General features: G+C 37.0%; 1 protein-coding gene across 4 annotated transcripts; it reads right to left on the bottom strand.

Annotated features, from left to right (window-relative positions):
• Positions 1-837: 837 nt before the first annotated feature.
• LOC103708577 (putative RNA-binding protein Luc7-like 2) lies at positions 838-20,082 on the bottom strand. Of its 4 annotated transcripts, none has more exons than XM_008793575.4 (13): positions 19,815-20,081; positions 19,273-19,325; positions 18,568-18,736; positions 18,404-18,467; positions 15,583-15,662; positions 15,260-15,413; positions 14,508-14,569; positions 14,214-14,276; positions 11,483-11,541; positions 11,072-11,153; positions 8,349-8,398; positions 7,974-8,234; positions 838-1,167 (listed from the first exon to the last, which is right to left on the bottom strand). In XM_008793575.4, the coding sequence occupies exons 1-13, from the start codon at positions 19,959-19,961 to the stop codon at positions 1,140-1,142; spliced, it is 1,272 nt and encodes a 423-aa protein (XP_008791797.1). In that variant the 5' UTR covers positions 19,962-20,081; the 3' UTR covers positions 838-1,139. The 4 variants fall into 4 exon arrangements, 1 of the variants encoding a protein (XP_008791797.1); XR_003385975.2 differs by lacking the exon at positions 838-1,167 and adding an exon at positions 11,298-11,346 and having other exon boundaries at positions 8,070-8,234; positions 19,815-20,082; XR_003385976.2 differs by lacking the exon at positions 838-1,167 and adding an exon at positions 11,298-11,343 and having other exon boundaries at positions 8,070-8,234; positions 19,815-20,082.
• Between the last annotated feature and the right edge of the window lie 405 nt (positions 20,083-20,487).

Here is a 20,487-nt window from a genome sequence, read left to right as displayed (position 1 = left end):
ATGACCATCTTATTGACTTATTCCCAAGGAAGACAACTGAATCAAGTTAGCTCGTTGATAATTTGCTAGAAGGAAAGGCACATTTACTTGTATACAGACATCCATGCACTCTACTTGGTTCAAATCCCACGTCTGTGGCTCATCAAGCCAAAACTGCCTCTCCCATGAAGAAAGAGGCTGGCCCAGACATGCTCACAAGAAAATGCTACCGCCACCTTGAGAGAGGTGAATATGACCAATAAAACATATCAAAGCCTAAAGTCTCAAAAACTAGCACCTGTAACAGTCATGCTCAAAATTCGTCCATGCAAACTCTGTCAAAAAGTTCGATCGAAAATGGGTTCACATAACCTAAACCAATGAAAAATGTGGCAAACTACTTACTAGGTTGATCTACATAAAACTCGTTCTCAATAAATGAAAATCAGTTGCCAAAAACTATAAAACTCAGTCCAATGGAAAGAGCGAATCCTTGATTAACATAAAACTTAAACAATATCAAAATCTGTCGGAGTCTCAGTTTCCCTAAAAGCAGAGAACAACCAAATGGGCCAGTAAACTTCAAACAACCAAAACACATGCTTCATCCCTTTCTAAATGTCATGTATTCCTGTAATAATCTAGGATTATTTTTTTTTTAAAAAAAAAGAATATCTCCTTGTGGATTTGAAATGCCAGGCTTTCAGTAAATAATTTCTTATGAATTGCCTGCCACTGCATTGTTCAAGAAAAAATTGAAACAAGAAACACAGATTCTGCTACCATATTAACATGCACCCAGGACTGCCATGCGCATACATTTCAGAACAATAGAGATCACATTGGAAGGAAAAAAAAAGAGCAACCGAAACACAAACTGTCAACAGCATTTTTCCATAGGTAGCATCAATATTTTAAGTTCCATAGGACAGTATTCTTAAAAACAGTTAAACCTACACAAAGTTCTCATACTATTAATCGGGCATCATCCTTCACCAAATACTGGAATCACCCACCCGGGAAATCCACAGAAAAGGACTATGTATTCAGGTGAACTGAATCTTCAGACATGAAACTACACCTGTGACAACAGCCATAACTTAAGCATACAGACCTCAATGTCTCAGATCTCTTTCACATCTTCCATCCGAAATAAAACGTCAGTATCGATCATATCGGTCATGACGCCTGCAGAGAGTGAAAAATTTTAGTCATTTGGGTATAAAGACTATAGGCCAACATCTTCACGTCTTAATACTATCAAACATCTAAAGATCATCAAGAGTGAGGAGATTCCAAAGACCATCCATCGCATACTGATACTACAAACTTGCAAATAAAAAAGCTCATAACAATAATAATGAAATTCCACTCTAGGCTGCAAACCTTACTGTTAACTTTCTTCCCTAATAATCACTATTAACAGTCATTGCACATAAAATAGGAGTTAGTCATTGCTTGCTGCATTGTAGTTATGACTTATGACAATAATTAGCCAAGATACTAATGAGAAACATAGAATGTTGGGTACTCGGAAGATTAAAAGCTCACAAAAAAAGTTAAAGCAAACCATGGATACAGTGAATGCTATTTAAGTCAGAATATTATGACCGCATCAGATAACCTAACCATCGATATCCACAACTTAACAAGGTAACCACGAAGCTGAAAATTGTTGTTTGGTTGCTGCTCGGTTAACCAGTCCTCTTGGCTGACATGGTAAAAATGTTGTTTGGTTAAAAAGGGCATGGGATAAATGGTTAAGTGCCACTTTTTGGGTTTCCTGGATAATAAAGTGGTGCAACCTATAATCAATTGCTACAGATGTAGATTAATTTCATAATAATCAATTATGGTGCGATTGATTAGACACTTCAACAAATACTCATCATCCTAAAAGAACATCATAGAGTTATATGAACGCAAAACAGGATATGATAGATATCTTATTAATAAAACCTAATCAATAAAATATAACTAGTGCAGCAAACTGAAAATAACCACAACAGAACAATAAAAAAAATACTGCCAGTAAACTCGGATTCCAAGTATGTGATAGATGGCAACGATGGTAATGGTGATGAATGGAGATAATGATTGATGGACGAAGAAACGAAGGATGAGCAAAAGATGGTGATAGAACTAGTCGGATAATTATCTATACGAGTTTGATCCCTCCAATCCAATGAGAATCTTCAGTCCGCGCTCCACCAAGGTATCAAGAAGGTGGCTCCAAGAAGAAATAGATCAAGAAGTAAGATAAAAGTAGAAGAAAAAGGGTCTCTCAGGGCTTCGCCCATGGTGCACTCACCTTTCTAGAATTTCTTCTTCTCTTCCTTCTTCTATACACTCAACATGCACAATTCTATCTCCAAGACTATCATCCATCCTCCTCCATTTCTAGATATGAGTGATGGCCGTAGGCATTAAAGAAAGACCAAGGCTCAAGCAATTAAGTGTGGTAGTTTGGGGTTGGATTAGGCTTCCTATCACACCTAAGTGGATCCTTTTTGCTTGGCAGTCCTCGAACATGACTTGACTGAAAATCCAAGCCTAAACATGGCTTTGGATGAAAAACACAAAAACAACAAAAAACATAAACTGTCCAAGATGGAGCGCTGAGACTACATCAGTTCCCCCCAACTGGGAAGAACTCGACTCTTGACGAGTAGGCCTCCTGTATGCACTGCAAATCAGATCTCTGGCATCTCAACTCGTCCTCGCTGATTCACTTTGGTGCAACCTATAATCGATTACTACAGGTGTAGATTGATTTCATAATAATCAATTATGGTGCGATTGATTAGACACTTCAGCAAATACTCATCATCCCAAAAGATCATCATAGAGGTATGCGAACGCAAAACAGAACATGATAGATATCTTATTAATGAAGCCTAATCAATAAAATATAACTAGTGCAGCAAGCTGAAAATAACTACAACAGAACAATAAAAAAAATACTACCAGCAATCTCGAGTTCCAAGGATGTGATAGATGGCAACGATGGTAATGATGATGGGTGGAGATAATGATTGATGGACGAAAAAACGATGGCTGGGGAAAAGATGGTGATAGAACTAGTCGGATAATTACCTCTGCGAATTTGGTCCCTTCAATCCAATGAGAATCTTCAGGCCACGCTCAGCCAAAGTATCGAGATGAAGGATGACGAGGTCAAGAAGGTGGCTCCAAGAAAAAATAGATCAAAAAGCAGGATAAAAGTGAAAGAAAGTCTCTCAGGGCTTCGCCCACGGTGGCACTCACCTTTCTAGAGTTTTTTCTTCTCTTCTCTTTTTTTTTGGGCTATTGTCCTCTCTTTTTATAGGCCGAATTACTGTTCCGTGAATAGTAACTGGGTCGGGTTACTGTTTCGTGAACAGTAACTAGGTCGGGTTACTGTTTCGTGAACAGTAACTGGGTCGGGTTACTGTTCCGTGAACAGTAACTGGGTCGGGTTACTGTTCCGTGAACAGTAACTCGGATCCACCACAACAAAAATCGAATCAACCTTCCTAGCAGTCATGAGTAGTCCTACAATGAAATCCATGGTGATATCCTTCCAAGGGCCACTAGGGATAGACAACAGGGTGTACAAGCCTGTATTCTGGACCTTTTCCTTTTTCTGCTGACAATGTTGACATTTTTGCACGTATCTAATGACGTCGTCTCTCATCTTAGGCCAGAAATATTTTGAATTTAGAATCAAGGCCCTTTTAGTAGGTTCATTGCCTCTTTCTTTCACAAAATTTTCCATGTTATACCCATACAATTCCTTTTGTAGATAAAGTGTGATATTCATTTTATCTTTCACAAAAAAAATATGTATTCTTTTCTCCATCATGTTGGGTCTTCCTATCGTACTGCCAAAGCCTACCTAACAACACGTGGCACACCTCCATAGGCATAACATCACACCATACCCGATCTTGGTATTGTTTTCCAATGGAAAACTATACTAGACACCTGTGGGTCACTGGAACCTCAACTCCCTCCTTAAACCAAGATACCCTATATGGTTTATGAATCTTTTGTGTAGGTATCTTAGTTTATCAACCATATGTTAAGATATGAAGTTTTCAGTACTGCCACTATCAATCAAAATAGAACATCTATATCCTCCTACAGTATCTATAGTCAAGAAAAATACTTTGCCTCAACAATTGTCCTAGACAGGTTGCTTAGGTGTGACCATGACACGGTGAATCACCATGAGTGGGCCCACCTCATCACCTATAATGTGGACATCGTCGTTCTCCGACTCATCCTACTGTTCAGAATCACCCTCATTTGCCTTTGGATTGGGTTCATCTGAATCGTCCAGGCGTCCTTGCTCAATCAGGTGTGACTGAGACTAAAATTTTCTCAGTAGACATTCAAAAAATTTATGATCGAGTTGTCGACACTTATAGCAAATGATAGTGGAATCAGGTGTCGGTGTCAGTATGCCTTTGCCCTTGTCCCATAATTTCTTGTCAGAATTGGGCATTAGGGCAGTTGTGGTCTTGGTAGAGTTTTCCGAACTAACTTTTTCTATGAGTAATGGAGTTTCTGTTTGAGTCTCACTTTCGACCACTGGATCGCCTTTGTTGTGTTTCTACTCTCAGTGCACGGCGATGAGCATCATCAATACTCAAGACATCGAACATCTCCACTTGATCCAGGATGTCCTGTCTCAAGCCATTGATATATCTACTGGCAACATGGATGGGGTCCTCACTAAGACCATTTCTTGCTTGAAGCTCATAGAACTCCTCGGTGTACTCATCCACGGTCCTAGTCCTTTGTCGAAGGTTTTGAAATTTCAATTAGAGGTTTTGGCGATAATTCAATAGAACAAATCGCTTCCTCAACTTCCCCTTCATCTTACTCCAGGTACGGATCTTATCCTTATCTTGCTGAACTCTTCATTCCTCGAGTTGGTTCCACCAAACCAGCGCACGTCCCTTTAATTTGAGGGTCACAAATTTGACCTCTTTATTCTTAGAGATTTTCTTTCGATCAAAATATTGGTCGATTTTGTCGACCCAACCAAGAAAAGCATCTGGCTGGAAACGCCCCTCAAATTTTTCAATATCTATTTTAATGCATCATCCCAACGTCTGGCATAAGGGGGTTCTCTATGTGGTGGTCTCTCTCTGTTCCTACGTAATGGTCAGTCATCTAAGTCATTTTCTATCTTATCTGATTCACTACTCTCAACTATCCTCTAATTGACCCTGTCTACCTTGAGGTTTGACTTTACGTTTTGGTTCATCCTGATGGTTTTTCTCTTCTAGGTCTCACTATCTCAGGTATGTTCAATTCTAGTCTAGTCATAAAGTTGGAGAGATGTTCTATCTGTCATTGGATTTGCTCTAAGGTTTGTTATTGGTTTCTAAATGCATCTTGCCAATTTTCGGACATGATTGTAGGTTAAGATTTGACCCAAAACTATTTCGAAGGTGTTTCTAACATTATGGAGGTGAACAAATTTTTTTTATAAATTTTTTTCTGGATTTTTTTAATTTTTTAATGCCGAAAATAAATATTTTAATACAAAAACTAATATTTTAATGCAGAAAATATTTTTTATTTTTTTAAATGCGGAAAATAAATGCAGAAACTAATTTTTCTGTATTTTTAACTCTGAAAATAAAAATTTCTGTAGTCTTAAATGCAGAAAATATAATTTACTATTTTTTTATCTAGAAAATATATTTCTCTGTTTTGAAGTGCAAAAATTTAATTCTTAAAATTTAAAGTGTAGAAAAAATGAATGTTATGATGCAAACACAATAATGAAGATTCCTAGATATGCAGAACCTATTGGCTCTGATACCACTTTGGTACAACCTATAATCGATTAATACAGATGTAGATTGATTTCATAATAATCAATTATGGTGCGATCGATTAGACACTTCAGCAAATACTCATCCTAAAAGAACATCATAGAGGTATGTGAACGCAAAACAGGACATGATAGATATCTTATTAATGAAGCCTAATCAATGAAATATAACTAGTGCAACAAACTGAAAATAACCACAACAGAACAATAAAAAAAATACTGCCAATAAACTCGGGTTCCAAGGATGTGATAGATGGCAACGATGGTAATGACGATGAATGGAGATAATGATTGATGGACGAAGAAATGAGAGATGGAGAAAAGATGGTGATAGAACTAGTCGGATAATTACATCTGCGAGTTTGATCCCTCCAATCCAATGAGAATCTTCAGGCCGCGCTCCACCAAGATATCGAGATGAAGGATGACGGGGTCAAGAAAGCTCCAAGAAAAAATAGGTCAAGAAGTAGGATGAAAGTGGAAGAAAAAAGGTCTCTCAGGACTTCGCCCACGGTGGCACTCACCTTTCTAGGGTTTCTTCTTCTCTTTCTTCTATATATTCAACATCCACAATTCTATCTCCAAGACTATCATCCATCCTCTATTTCTAGAGATAAGTGATGGCCGTGGGCATTAAAGAAAGGCCAAGACTCAAGCAATTAAGTGTGGTGGTTTGGGGTTGGATTAGGCTTCCTATCACACCTAGGTGGACCCTTTTTGTTTGGCAGTCCTAGTACATGACTCGACTGAAAATCCAAACCTAAACATGGCTTTGGATGAAAAACACAGAAACAACAAAAAAACATAAACTATGTCCAAGAGCCCTGAAACTACATCAAAAAGCCAGCATTAAAGAACAGTAAAAAGTCTGCGAGAAGGATAAAACAGTGAGAAAAATAAGGGACGGAACTTAACTAGGTGGTTAATGTTATCCCCCACTCCCTCCACCCCCAACCCCCAGCCCCCACCCAACCAGGTGCAAGTTGGCATTCGCTGGCTAACTTTAACAACCCAAAAAGTAATCACGCTTGGCTGGTTAACTGAGCAGTCACCACTTAACCAGAGGTTATCCAGGAAAAAATGCTAAAGGAGTACTACTATAATTCACCTGTCCAGTCACTGCTCGGTTCACTGATTCTATGTGGCAGTCAATGATTGGTTCAGAGAAAGGGGCTCAGTCAGCACCTCCTGTACCGCTCAGCCAATCACTGTCTATCATGTAAATGGTTAAGTGAATAGCTGACAGAACAGGTGATCATTAGGTCATTAAAGATGTCAGAATTGATCAGCAATAAGAATTCCTGCATATCATTCCATTACCAAAGGTGCTTCGTGCTTCCAAAAGAGACATCATAGTCACAACAGAGGAATAGATAAAATCTGAAAAAAATTATGAGATAGCCCAGTGTACATATCAAAGTTGCCAAAATGTGCATACATATGTAAACTAGGATGTCAGTAGTTTACTATGAATACACAAACAAGATAAGACATGAGGTTCTAAAGATTTGAACATTCACATAGAGACATATTCAGCAATGGGCAGGGTAACAATTTTGACCTAATTTAGCCGCAAATCAAATAACAAGAGTGATTTGGTGAAGCTAAAAGGCCAAGGTATACTTTTCGACAACTAAAAAAGAATGCTCTGGCCAAACAATTGAGACAGATAATAGCCAATGATAAATAAAAACAAACATGAAGGAGACAGCTTGTGAAATTTCATAAGCTTTCAGAACAACGTCTGAAGTCTGAAGATATCCAAAATAGCCAGATTAATTTGATTTTAAACATATCAAACACAAATGCTGTTAAATGTGCTCATAAAGTGCATAGCTACATCAAGAAAGTGCGATGATTCATTATTGTAGGTTCAAGAAATAGTTATACTAAGCCTACAGTTCTTCAACTCCTGCTGTCTGCTCTCTCTAAAGGAGTGGAGACTGAACCACTCAACTAGCCAAATGGCAGTAAACAGCTTGAGCGGGCGAGACGTTTCAATCATGTATCTCGGTACTTATATAATGGGAGTTAATCAACTAAAAGATAATTTACAATTACAACTACAAGGGCATTACAGTTGCCAGCAAAATCAATACATATGAAGCACAATGAATACAAATTTTAAAGTAGGTAATTATTAGTATAATCACATTAGTACCTGTGCCGATCATAATCTCTAGGGCGTTCCCTTGAATGAGAACGTGACCTTCGCCGGCTCCTTGAATCATAACTGCGAGATCGATCTGATTCTCTATCTCGTTCGCGATCATATCCTCGATCTCTATCATAATGGCGATCATAGTCTCTGCTCCTACGATCATAATCCCTTCCCTTGTCACGATTATCACCTCGGTCATCTCTCTCTCTATCTTGATCCCTACTTGCTGCCCTGTCACGGTCCTGACTTCGTTCTCTCGACCTAAACAGGAATAAGGTGATAAATTTTATAAGTGCATGGCAGGGCAAAGCAAGAGAAGAAGTTTGATCTCAGTGGCACAACCAAAGTTCATAGAAGGCTTGGTGAAATTAGTACCTTCTATCAAATTCAGATCGGTCCAACTTTCGCCTCTTATTTCTCTCTTCCTGGAAAAATAAATGTAGTAGTAGTTTATAAAAATAACCTCCAAATTATATAAATAACCATTATCCCAAAGGTAGCAAGATTCTTGAACAAAAAGAAGCAAGATATGAAACACTTAAGCACCCATTCTGTAACAGAAAAGTTGACAGCCTTAGCCTTTTCTTCTCCATAAAACCAACATTTAGATGTGCTTATTATTGAATGCCAACAAAGAACAAGAGATACTTTATATCAAGAAATTCTTGGACATGTTTATAATTTTTTTGGAAGGCGGATAAGATTTATGTTTAGTATGTTCTGTTTTGGAGGCATAATTTCGGTGCAAGTGGGCAAGAAATAAATAATTTATGCTGCTAAAGCATTGCCATCCAACCAATCTCTTCCTATCACTGGCTGTGTGTCATATACCATTAAGACTGAGGGCACATCATCACAAGCTTTTCGGGCACTATTAGTTTCCGAAAAGAAACAGTAATTGTGGAGCCATCTTGAAGAAACAGAAATCTAGTAAAGCATTTAGAGATCAATCACATACTCACATATCATAACAACAAGCAAAGAATCCACCAAAAACATCATTGTCTTCAACAACACAAACATGGACCCAGAACTTTGACATGTTTACAGATCTCGCTAAAGACTGGGTACAGCTCTTAGTCAATTATAGTTCCTGCCATAGAATTCTAAAATCATCTCAATGACCATATTTCAAAGAAACTTCAAAAAGACCAATACAAAGAAATGAACCAATGCTACATACAAGTAAAAAAAAAATAACCATGATTCACTATGACTCAAATGTCGTCATTTAATTAAAAATCAGAATAAAAAATGAAAGAGAACAAAATTAATATTATTATATACAGCCAAGATGTGTAAAGAGGGACTTTTGGCTTAAGGGTTCTCGATACAAGCACCCCCAAAAGTATTATGAGAATGTAAAAGACAATATTTGTAGGTTCATAAACAGTATATACACTTCTACAAGGTTGAAGTATTTAAACTTGCAGTAGATTATATGTGAATTTATTTATGCTCATATTCATTATTAAACAAGCATGTGCAAATCCAAGAACAGGAAATCAAGCCCACAAAACATGTGGAGTAGTGCAAGAAGCCTATGCAGATATACTCAAGCAAGCAAAAGTGGCACGCTCATCTGATCCAGCATGATGGCAACCTTAACCATGAGTAAACCCTTTCTAGAAAGGTATTTAAATTGATATTCATCTCTTTTTAACAATATCAGGCCTATGGTGAATTAAGCAGGGGCAACAAGGAAGACAGTGACATTGCAAGAGGCGCATAGCACTACAGTTATCTGAAACTGCGCTTGACAGAAATGAATTGGCCAGTGAAATATAGAAGTGACGAAATGTGCTTCAATCATATTACAATATGATAACTAGACCAGCTCGCATTCCACTAATCATAAAGTGATCATGGACAACAGGACAAGAACTGTAGATTTTCCTGTATTAATAACAGAAACATTTAGAAAAAATGCAGAATAAGAACAAAGTATTGTGTATCTGTTCTACGTGGGGCTAGCGCCGACATGGCATGTATCACACTGTCTTGAAGCATTGCACACAGCTGGCACCATGTCAATGCAATATGCTTGCAGGGCATTAGACCAGTCCATGCCAATCCATGCCAACCAGCAAGGACAGCACATTTACCTATTATATGTATAATAAACTACACCATGAAATTAACACACTGCAAACTCTAAAACACTTTGTATTTTGTTTTCTACAGAGAAATTTGATACTCTTTTCATGGTTTTCCTGACTCTAGGAAAGTGCTGGCAGAAATAAAACTGCATGGTAACCTGTTGAGATTAGAAAACTCCAAGTATGACGATAACCTGTTGAGATTAGAAAAATCCAAGCATGACGAACTTTTCCTTTTTTCCTTTACAATACCAACTTGGGCAATGATTTCATAGTTTTGTTGCAACCTACATAAAATTCTTTCCCGATACCTTGTACACCAGAAAAATGGCATGGTTTTACGCATGCCATTCTATCACCCACTTCCCTCACACTCATAAGATCACAATTTACAAGCCCTTGTAATAACATAAGAATCACCACAATCTATCATCACAGCATTAATGTAGATGTCACATAAAAAGAAGCATTACTATGAACTACGAAAGCAACCTTACTTAGCTATTTTGCCAAGCAAACTTTTCTAACACAAGGTCCATAAGTTCTCCAATTACTATTCCACCATATCCCACCATTTATCATACAGTTTTAGTAGAAGCAAGCTTTACATGACATTGTAATCAAGTTTGTTATGTTGCATTATCTATGCGCCTAATTAAGTCAACTTTGATTATCCAACAAAACTTTTAACTGTAATCCATTCACAAGAGCTGATCTTTTGGCCTAATGCCACTCCGAATAAAATTACTGAAACTCTCTATGAAGAATGAGGGACACAATACCAGCTCCTGACCATGTTTAAGAGTTTAAATTTTAAAGAAATTTAACATAATTGGTACTACAACAAATACATCAGGCATATAGAAGGAAATCTGTAACAATTCAGAGTGCAACTCTTCACATTATAATCTGCTGGAGGAATATGTGAAACAAACAAGAATACATAATCAAATCATAAATAAAGACAGCATATGAGGAAAAGAACTCGCAAAAGCAAACCTGCAGTTCTGATAACTTCTCACGGATTTGTATATAGCCTAAATGAAGCTTTCCTCCAAAATGATCAGCCAAACGACGATCACTGCATACCACAGAACAAGCAAGACATCACATTCACTATAAAAACAGCAAACCTTCCAAACCTCCTGCAGGTTTACATAATGCATAGTAACCCCATAACTTCTGACAATTATAATCTACAAACATAAAATAATAAAACACGCACATTCTTTAGCTGCAAAAGTAATCCGCGTAAAACTGGGCCCAAAAGCCTGCTGGTGACAAGGAGGTATAATGTGCCCGTCAAAAGCTGAATTACTTAACCCCAAACCCCAAATACTAGTATTTTGTAGCCCTCAGAATTGCAGGAACATGCCCAAAATTATACTGCAGGAGGATAAAAGATTTTACCTGTCATAGACACTCAAAAATGCACCACATATGTCACATACGCGTAACTTCTGATCAGTCTGCAAAATAAGTCATAGATGTCAGTCATTATATTTATCAGGATCAGCATTGCATCTCAGCAACAATAACGCCAATGCCAAAGGGTGCGTACTAGAAAACAGATTAGCCACCACATGCTGCATTATCAATCATGTTATTATACTATGAAATGCTTCCAAACTTCCAATGAACCATATAATTGCCATGACACAATAGTAAAACCGTAATCACCCAATAAAGAAGCTGTATGAACATATGTGACAAGGAATAGCGAAGACTTTTTCTAAAGGTTATGACATGGATAATGTAACATTGTAAACACTTTGAAGAGAAACATATTGACTACTGCTGTCCATTTGTCAACTGGCAATACAGGATAACTACATCAGCATATTGCAAACTGAACAATGAATTTTAGCAGTTTCTTTCATCAAGCTGACCATGAAGCCACTTTCAGTGCCATCATTCATAAAAGAAAAACCACATTATTTCAGGTCATATAAGATACATTCAAGGACCTTTGAATTTTTTGAAGATTCCAGAAAATTTTTCTAGCACTCTAGGTATATTCACTCGAAATACATAAGCAAGCACTGTTAGTCATATAGCCTTTTTTCCCCTTGCTAACAGGACAAAAATATTTCTTGTTCCATTTTAACATCAAGCTTACTTGTAAAAATTTACATTAAAATGATAGGAAGTTTTAACAAAAGTATATTTATGAATTACTCATGTTCAACATGTTATTATGATGCCATACATCCTTCATAATTCAATTTTGTGAGGAATATATCTTAAATTTAGGATTTTCCCAACCTTTTAGAAAGATAGAGTATATAAACAAGACAAAATAATAACGTGATTTTATCATAACCCAAAACTCCACATTTAATTTCCTTCTCAAAATCTATACATACACAAAGTACATAAAGCATAGTGTTTTTTCACAGATTAGATGGTTTTGTTTTGTTTTGTATGTTTGAAGGTGCTCTTGTTAGTGTCTGTTGATTTGTTGGACTCGCTTATTGGGGTATTCCAAATAATATTACTTTATACTTTATTTTCAAAGTCATCATGTAATTCTTTTCTAAAAACTTGACTTCTAACAATAATATTTTGTCCTCATTGGCATGGTACCAGTGAATAAAAGTTTCTAAATTGTTGCATCTGAGCTCCGAATTAGGAATCCAAAGTTTAGTGCATTCAAACTAATGGGAAAAAATATATTAACACTATTGCACGAGCATTTAATTAACTCAAAACTGATGGTTACCAATTTCATTAGAAGTTAGGATTTAGGAATTTCAATAATGTTTAAAGGTTAGAACTCAAGATTGTATGTCCTGATTTCATATGAACCCATACTAGGTGGAGCAGTGCTTTTTGCACTTCAAGATGTTGTGCATGATCTGGCCCTGTCCTAAGTCCGGTATTACGAATAAAGCTCCCCAAGTAGTGAGTTTTAAAATAATAATAGGACTCGGTTGGTTCGCAAGAAGAGGAGGGGGGAAGTGTGGTCAATGAAAAAAATGGAGAAATGCCTCATGTTTGGTTGGAGTTTTGAAAAAAGACAGATGGAAAAGTAGAAAAACCTATGTAGGATATGGAAAAGTCCAATTCCCAATGGCTAGGAATTGGGGTTTTTTTTTCAAAAGTGTCCTTAAGCTTTTAGATAGAATGGGTAAAGTCTTTTCCAAGGATTGCCGAACCGAGCCGTACCAGCTGGCTCCGCCCAAACCGAGCTACCGGCCGGTTTAACCCGAACCGAGCCAACCCGATCTCCGACCGGGTCGGTTCTCCAATGAAAAACGGTTTCAGCCCCTACGGGTCGGTTCTCCAATGAAAAACAGTTCCAGCACCCTAGGGGCCAGAACTTGATTGGATGTGGCCGGAATCGACCGGAATCAGATGGTTCCGTCTGGTTCGAACCGGTACCGAACCGTACCAGTTCGATGAACCTTAGACTTTCCTTTTATTAAGGGCATAACAGGTATTTTACATAACTTTTTCAGAAAAGTAAATGCTCAAGCAAACATAAGCCACTTTGTAATGTGTCACCTTCCAATAGTCAACCAAACATACAAAAAACACTTTTTCAAGCATTAGCTTCTTAGGAAAAACATTCCAATGAGGAAAATATTTTCCAGTGAATCGAATGAGCCCATAGTGAGAGTGATACATCACACTTAAAAAAAAAAAAGAAAACTATATGCACACACAGAGACACATTGTCATGCTAGTTTGTGTTAATTATGTTCATATTATGTGGTACATTTGCATGGTTGCAGTATTGATAAAACTAGAGAATTTTTTTGTAATCTACCAAAAATCTCCATTGCCAATAAATATGCAATTACAAATTTGGTTACTATAACATCTCTTTAGAGGCATATCCTTAGTTTTCCTTTGATACTCTTTGTGCCCATCTAGACTAGTGAACATACAGCATGATACACGACTTTGCCTTTTGGCTCACAGGATACAGACAGCATTTGATATCCTACATCAGGAAACAAAATAATCTTGCAAGATTGATGGTTCGAGAAAGAGTGATTTTTTTTCCTTAACCAACAACAGGACTCTGACTTTGCATATTCTACTGTGTATCAAATGCAAGGGTGTGAACAAATGTTGAAAAATAAATAAAAAGTATTTACAAATAAAAAAGCTATGAACCAATGATTGTACTCACAATTCGCACATCTGCAGCAGTATACTTTGACGAATCTGCGATTGGCTCCTGGCGTGCACCCAACTGAAAAAAGAAAATGATATAGCATTAGGTTTCTGGGTAAAAAGGCATGGTAAAAGATCAAAAAGTTTATCAGAAATCATCAAAAAGCAAAACTTCAAACCACATGTATCTAAATGATTAAAAAGATGCTATTAGACTACTATCCCAGTAATTTTCAAGTGACTTTAGACAGATGGACCAAACAATTAATTCCTCCAAGTCCAGAAAGAAAAAAAAAACAAAAAAAAAAACCTTTTTAAGGGCTTCTGCCTCTTCCAAAGCCTTCTGAGCTTCATCTACCATTCCCATCTCACCTGCCAATAAAAGAGCATTCCAAACAATTTAGAAAACAAAATACAGACTAATCTCGATGATTAAGCAACATAAAACGTGCTTCACATATAATGCTTTAAACAATTATGCTCAAACTGTACATCAATCCAATTTGCTGGAGCATATATAAGTACAACCATTTTAATGGGTTATATTGCACCAAAAAAGAAGAAATTACCACCAAAAAATGCTTCATAAAAAATCAGACCAGCTGGCACAAGCATGACAAATTAAATACCATATATAATGTCAGCATGAGAAATGTTAATGTCAGGTTAAGATGAAGTGCAAATGAATCCTTGGAATAAGAACAAAGATTTAGAACAACAAATGTTATATTAAACACAATATAACAAGAGCATACATATGTTGACACCATGAAATACGAATTCGTATCGTCGTCGGGGTTCCATGTAATAATACAAGAGAATGGGAGCTAAATCAAGAACATTAGTAAATAGCTGTAACATTAGACAAAATGCAATTCAATTTCATGCTTGAAGAGCTGCCTTATATTTGACATAACAGCAGAATATCAAAGTGGGAAGGACTAGAAACTAACAGTTACTCGGAGTAAATAACTAACACCAAAAAACTGCAAAAACCAAAAAATAATTCCAACGAACAATTAAGGATCATAAATTTCCAATAAAAAGGTAAAGTGTATCTACCCAGTTCTTCTGCCTTCTTAAGCTTTTCATTTATCATTTCTTGTGTTCGGGGATCTGGAGGAACAATTACTGGCATCGATAACTGCGGAGGATTCTGAAGTGGTTGTGGCAAGGAAGCTCGGTCTTTATTGAAGGCATCAAGAAGAAGCATAGACTGCGGTTAGAACAACAGAACTAATGAGGTTGAAAGTGTAGCAATACCAGCCATAAATACAACAGAAACAGCAATAGAAATTGTTCTATGAAGTTTTGCACTTTTCAACAAAATTATACTTCACAAGGATTCCAGAGTTATGTCAAATGCTTGTATCGCAAAAAAGTACCTGCTTATCAGCTCTTTTTGTCCTAAGCTCTTCAAGCTCCTCCAGAGCCCGGATTTTACTGTCAGTTTTTCCTTCCAAATCTGTAAACCAATATTTCATAAACACCTCAATCATTGACCACAATACTATAAAAGGATAAACCAGAAAAAGACACATGAAAACTATAGATGTCAGACAAAGGAAAAAATGCAATCCACTCAGAAAACAATGACCAAACAACATAGCAACAGAAAAGACAGAAAATTGATGCTAGCACAAACTAACATGGAGCACCAATATCTAAAGCTCAGAGGCACATGGATGTACATGAATATAGAATTTCTGAACACAAACACGCATGTGCCTGCACCCCACAAAAAACGAAAGAGCAATCAGCAGCCAAAATGTCGTAAGCATCCATTAACAAAGAATCAAGATTCCAATGGAAGAACCTTGCTATCAACCAGCAGAGGCACAAGTAAACTCATCATAGCCTAAAGGATGTACAAGGTTCACATTTACGAAGGTGCAAAAGATACATATGTATTAATATGTTATTTAATCAAATGATTAGTTGTCCAAAAGTTACTTTTGCAGTTTATAGTCAGAATTTATTACTAATCTAGTCTGGATATAGATAAACCTAGACTATATGAGCTTTATGATAATGCACATCATAAAACCTGAAAAACAGTTGTGTATCAATAATTATTGCTACAAGTCGCTGCTCCTGTACTTTGTTGTCTCCAAGGTTCATCGTCTCAGTACCAGACCTCGTACCGGTGCTATACTAGCATTGTGTCAGTATGGTATGGTATGAAATTTTTCGGTATACCGACATCCGTACCGAATACCAGTACTGAACTAGTACAGTCTAGTATGTTCTGTACCGCCCGATTCAGGCCAATACAACAAACCATGGTTGTCTCCTCATGGCAACACAATGTTGTCGTAGCATGTTATGATTCGAAATTCCTTCATGAATTAGATGAACCCTGTCAATCGCACTAGTCCCATGACGAATAGATCAAAAATATTTTTGATAGATAATATTTCATGTGAATAATTATGGGTTTTAAGAATAAACAGAAACTCGATACTATTAAATCTTATGTACAACTATATACCGCCCATATTGACTGCTAGCATGGTGTTATGATACATACATACTCAGAAAAACTAGTGAACAACACAAAAGTGGCATGTTGATATCCTCAATCTTTGACCCCTCAAAAAAAGATATCCTCGAGTTATGCAGCAAAGTGTATGACATCAGAAGATACAGACCACCACTTAGTGTGGTAAATAACATCTTAATAGAAATTTCAATTGTTGTATTTTACATTTTATGATTATGATAATGACTTGAAATGATTGCTAAATTTTACCTCATTATGTAAGCATATAGAGGTATAACATAAAACAAACCAAAAAAAGAAAAAGAAAAGAAAAGAGAAGAAAAGAAAGAATAGAACCTAAAAGAATGGATAGGAACCAAAGGCATAGCACCCTTGGAAAGTCTCAGCAGGTGAGTGAAGTGAATTTAGGACAAGGCGACCACAGTAAAGCAAGGAACATTTGAGGGTGAAGGATATCTGTTAAAGATCTAAATGGGCATCTAGAGTAGAATGATGGTGAATTAGGCAAGAACAAGATGGATTCAGATCTCAAACTAAGAATGTGATGGGAGATGTGATTCATAATTCAGTGCTAGCACCTAACATAATAGTCAACATTGATTTACAAAAACAAACCACCTTATGACTTTCAAGAATGATGCAGATTCACCACAAGAGCACACATATTAAGATTGTTAGGGATTTACATGAAGAACAAAATAAACAATTGAATGCTAGAAATAGTTATCGCAAGATAGCTTGCAGTCGCAATAGACCTGTACCAAGGATCTCTCAAAGCTCTCATAATTTTGCACCTTTCATTCTCTTCAGAGGAATCCTTATACTTGTACATTTATCATTAACATACAGACTGCTAATGGAGGAGATTTCATGGTGCACGATAATTGAAGATAATATAATTAATGGATGATACAACAATAGGATGAACCATGCTGGATCTACGAGTTCCTACATGCAACAGCCACCACAACGCTGGATGTGTTGCCTATTTCGGGTCACACGAACTCATATGCTACACCCAAAAAAAAAAGTGCCAGCATAATTTGCCTGCATATTTGTGTAGATTAAGCAGGGCCACACTAGGACTTTAAACTAGATTATAAAGAAAAGTTCTGAAAGATTGCGGTCTCACAAGAAACAAATAAAAGGTTTATAATAGAATATATATAAGGTAATAGTTATGATAAAAAAAATGGCTCTCATCAAATCTGAAAGCCAAAAAAGTCTAAGGTTAGCATGTTTTGGATGAAATTGCAGGGACCTCCTATGTGTTGCATGCTAGGCCCATCCCCTTTGGGTTACAGGGGAAAAATTATAAATTGAAAGGAAGGCCAACAGAGATGTAAGAGTGCCTAAGCAATAACGAGGGACCTAGGCACAAAAGGTAAGCACCACAGCAATCGGCACAATATAGTACACAACCATAATTTTAGCATTGCTTTAAATTTTGCACATGTTGCTGCAGAATAAAAGAGTTAATTTGATTGTTGCAGCTTTGCAAAAAAGTAGAATATATCACTGATAATTTGAAAGTGCATATCGAGCAATATCATTTTCAAGATAATCTAGCCAGCACGCTAACAAACAAGATGAACTTCAGAAGTGCATACGAAGTACAAATTAATCATCAACATGAGACAATGCTTACAATCACAAACATCAATGTTAGTTAGATCATCTGCGTCACTGGCTAAATAAATTACCAAAAGCATCAACTTCTTTCAATTTCTCCTTGATTTGCTTTGACAACTCCATGACCTCAGCTGTCTGCATTTTCATAGTAAAAGGTTCCATGGCAAAGTTTTAGTAAAATAATCTGTGAACAGGAAGGTGCAAGCGTGCAAGCTCAAAGGGATGAAACAAATACCTGGGTAACCTCTGACACAGATATTGCAATAGCAGCTTTGGCATCCTCATCCTCCAGACGCTTAAGGGCTCTTTGGATTTTCCTCTCGCATTCGACAATCAGCCTTTCTATCAAATCCTCCAGTTCTCTATCAAAATTATGAACTCCCTTCGCTTTGGCTTCTTCATATCTATGATATGTTCAAGAAGAACAACAAAATACATTGCTTCAAAAGCAACAGGCTAAACAAATAGCAAAATGTTGTACAAGCATGCAGGATAAAGCTTCTCCTGGCCATGGAAAAATGATCAACACACAAGCTTAAACAGACCAAGGTAATGATTTTTTCATTTTGACAATGGCCCAGAGAAAGCCAGAAAAGTAATGAAAAATTAGCTTGAATAATAATGCCTTCATGCTAGAATTTACTATTATTTAAATGAAAGATGCAGCAATAACAATATCAAAGGCAACAAGGCTCATCCCAGCTTAGCAGAACAGCTTACATGGATATAATTAATAGTCACCAAACACAAACAATTCATTGTATAAAATATATAGCCTGACCAACCTTTATATTAAAGCTTCATTGTACCAGAACCCGGAAAGGTTGAAGCATACTTGCCCAAATTCCAATTATTTGAATGTTTCATTTGTATCAAAAAAAAAAAAATCTAATAACAAAAAGTAGATAAGGACTGTTCATTGTGTTATTGCAAAGGATACTCTTTCCTCAGCTGTAAAGAGTGCACCTTTGGACAGGGACCCATGTCCATTTTCTGATATAAAACACAGAGCAAAACCACTGTCAATTTAAACAACCGATATCACAAACCTTACCAAATTGAACAAACCCATAAGTTAATTTTGTCCTTCCCAGAACCAACAATTTTAACGCATTTTGTAAGAGAAGCATGGAATCCAAATAAATCAGCAATTATCATCATCTAAAAAGTACACATATTAGAAATAATGCAAAATCTTATAAGACATCTAACAAAATAACCTAAAATTGACAAAGACTTCTAAATACCAAATCAAATACAACAAGCAATGGCAAGCAGTGAGCAAAATAAATGGTTTTTAGAGATAAAAATGAGAGAAACAAGCAAACGGCAGCGGAAAGAGAATTAATCTTAGACCCCGAAATCGATACTAGGACATGAAATCAGAAACCCTAAGATTGAAAACTAATGTTGAACCTAGGCCGATTGAGAGAGAAAAAGATAGCGATAGGCATGGAATGGGATAGGGTTTGCGATCGGGACCGTGAGCTGGAAGAGGTCGTGGGGGCAAAGACCGGCCAAGAAGAGGCGGCAGACGTCGCGATCGTAGTACTTGCGATTCACCTCCTTGACGTCGCCGTTCCGGTTGGCCCCCATGAGGACGTCAAGCTGCTTCCTGATCGCGTCCATCTCTAGGGTTAGGGTTTTCCCGGTGGTCGCTCAGAAGACAGAGGGAGATGAAGAGAGTAACGGAGACCGATAAGAGACGCCAACGGCACGTCGAGACGAGTCGCGATGTATAGGTTGCCGAATTCTTTGTTGTGGTGTGTCTCTTTCTCACCGTATAAAATTATGCTGGAGACTTCACCGACCGGTGGTCCCCCTTGTGCGTTCGCATATATATACTGTATAAGCAGCAACCTACGGCTATGATTGTTTGATGGTAAGTGAAAATTTTACGCGACACAGAACCCAGTGCCTGAGAGCACTCAGCATCTCAATCTTGATGAGGCCCGTATTTGATCTAAAATGCTTTTATTTTGTTATTGTCAATTGATCTAAAATATTTGATATAAAACTATAAATACAAAGAGGTCGGGCACATGCGATGCATGTGAGTTGTTTTTATTTTGTTTTCCTCCTAATCATGCTCATTAAAAAAAAATCCCTACCTTTGATATTTACAAAAATAAAAAACTCGTATTTTTTATCATCA

The sequence above is a fragment of the Phoenix dactylifera genome, chromosome 10, assembly GCF_009389715.1.
Source record: "Phoenix dactylifera cultivar Barhee BC4 chromosome 10, palm_55x_up_171113_PBpolish2nd_filt_p, whole genome shotgun sequence".
NCBI lineage: Eukaryota > Viridiplantae > Streptophyta > Magnoliopsida > Arecales > Arecaceae > Phoenix > Phoenix dactylifera.
The sequence above is the reverse complement of the archived record's forward strand: the minus strand, read 5'-3'. Positions and strand labels throughout refer to the sequence as shown.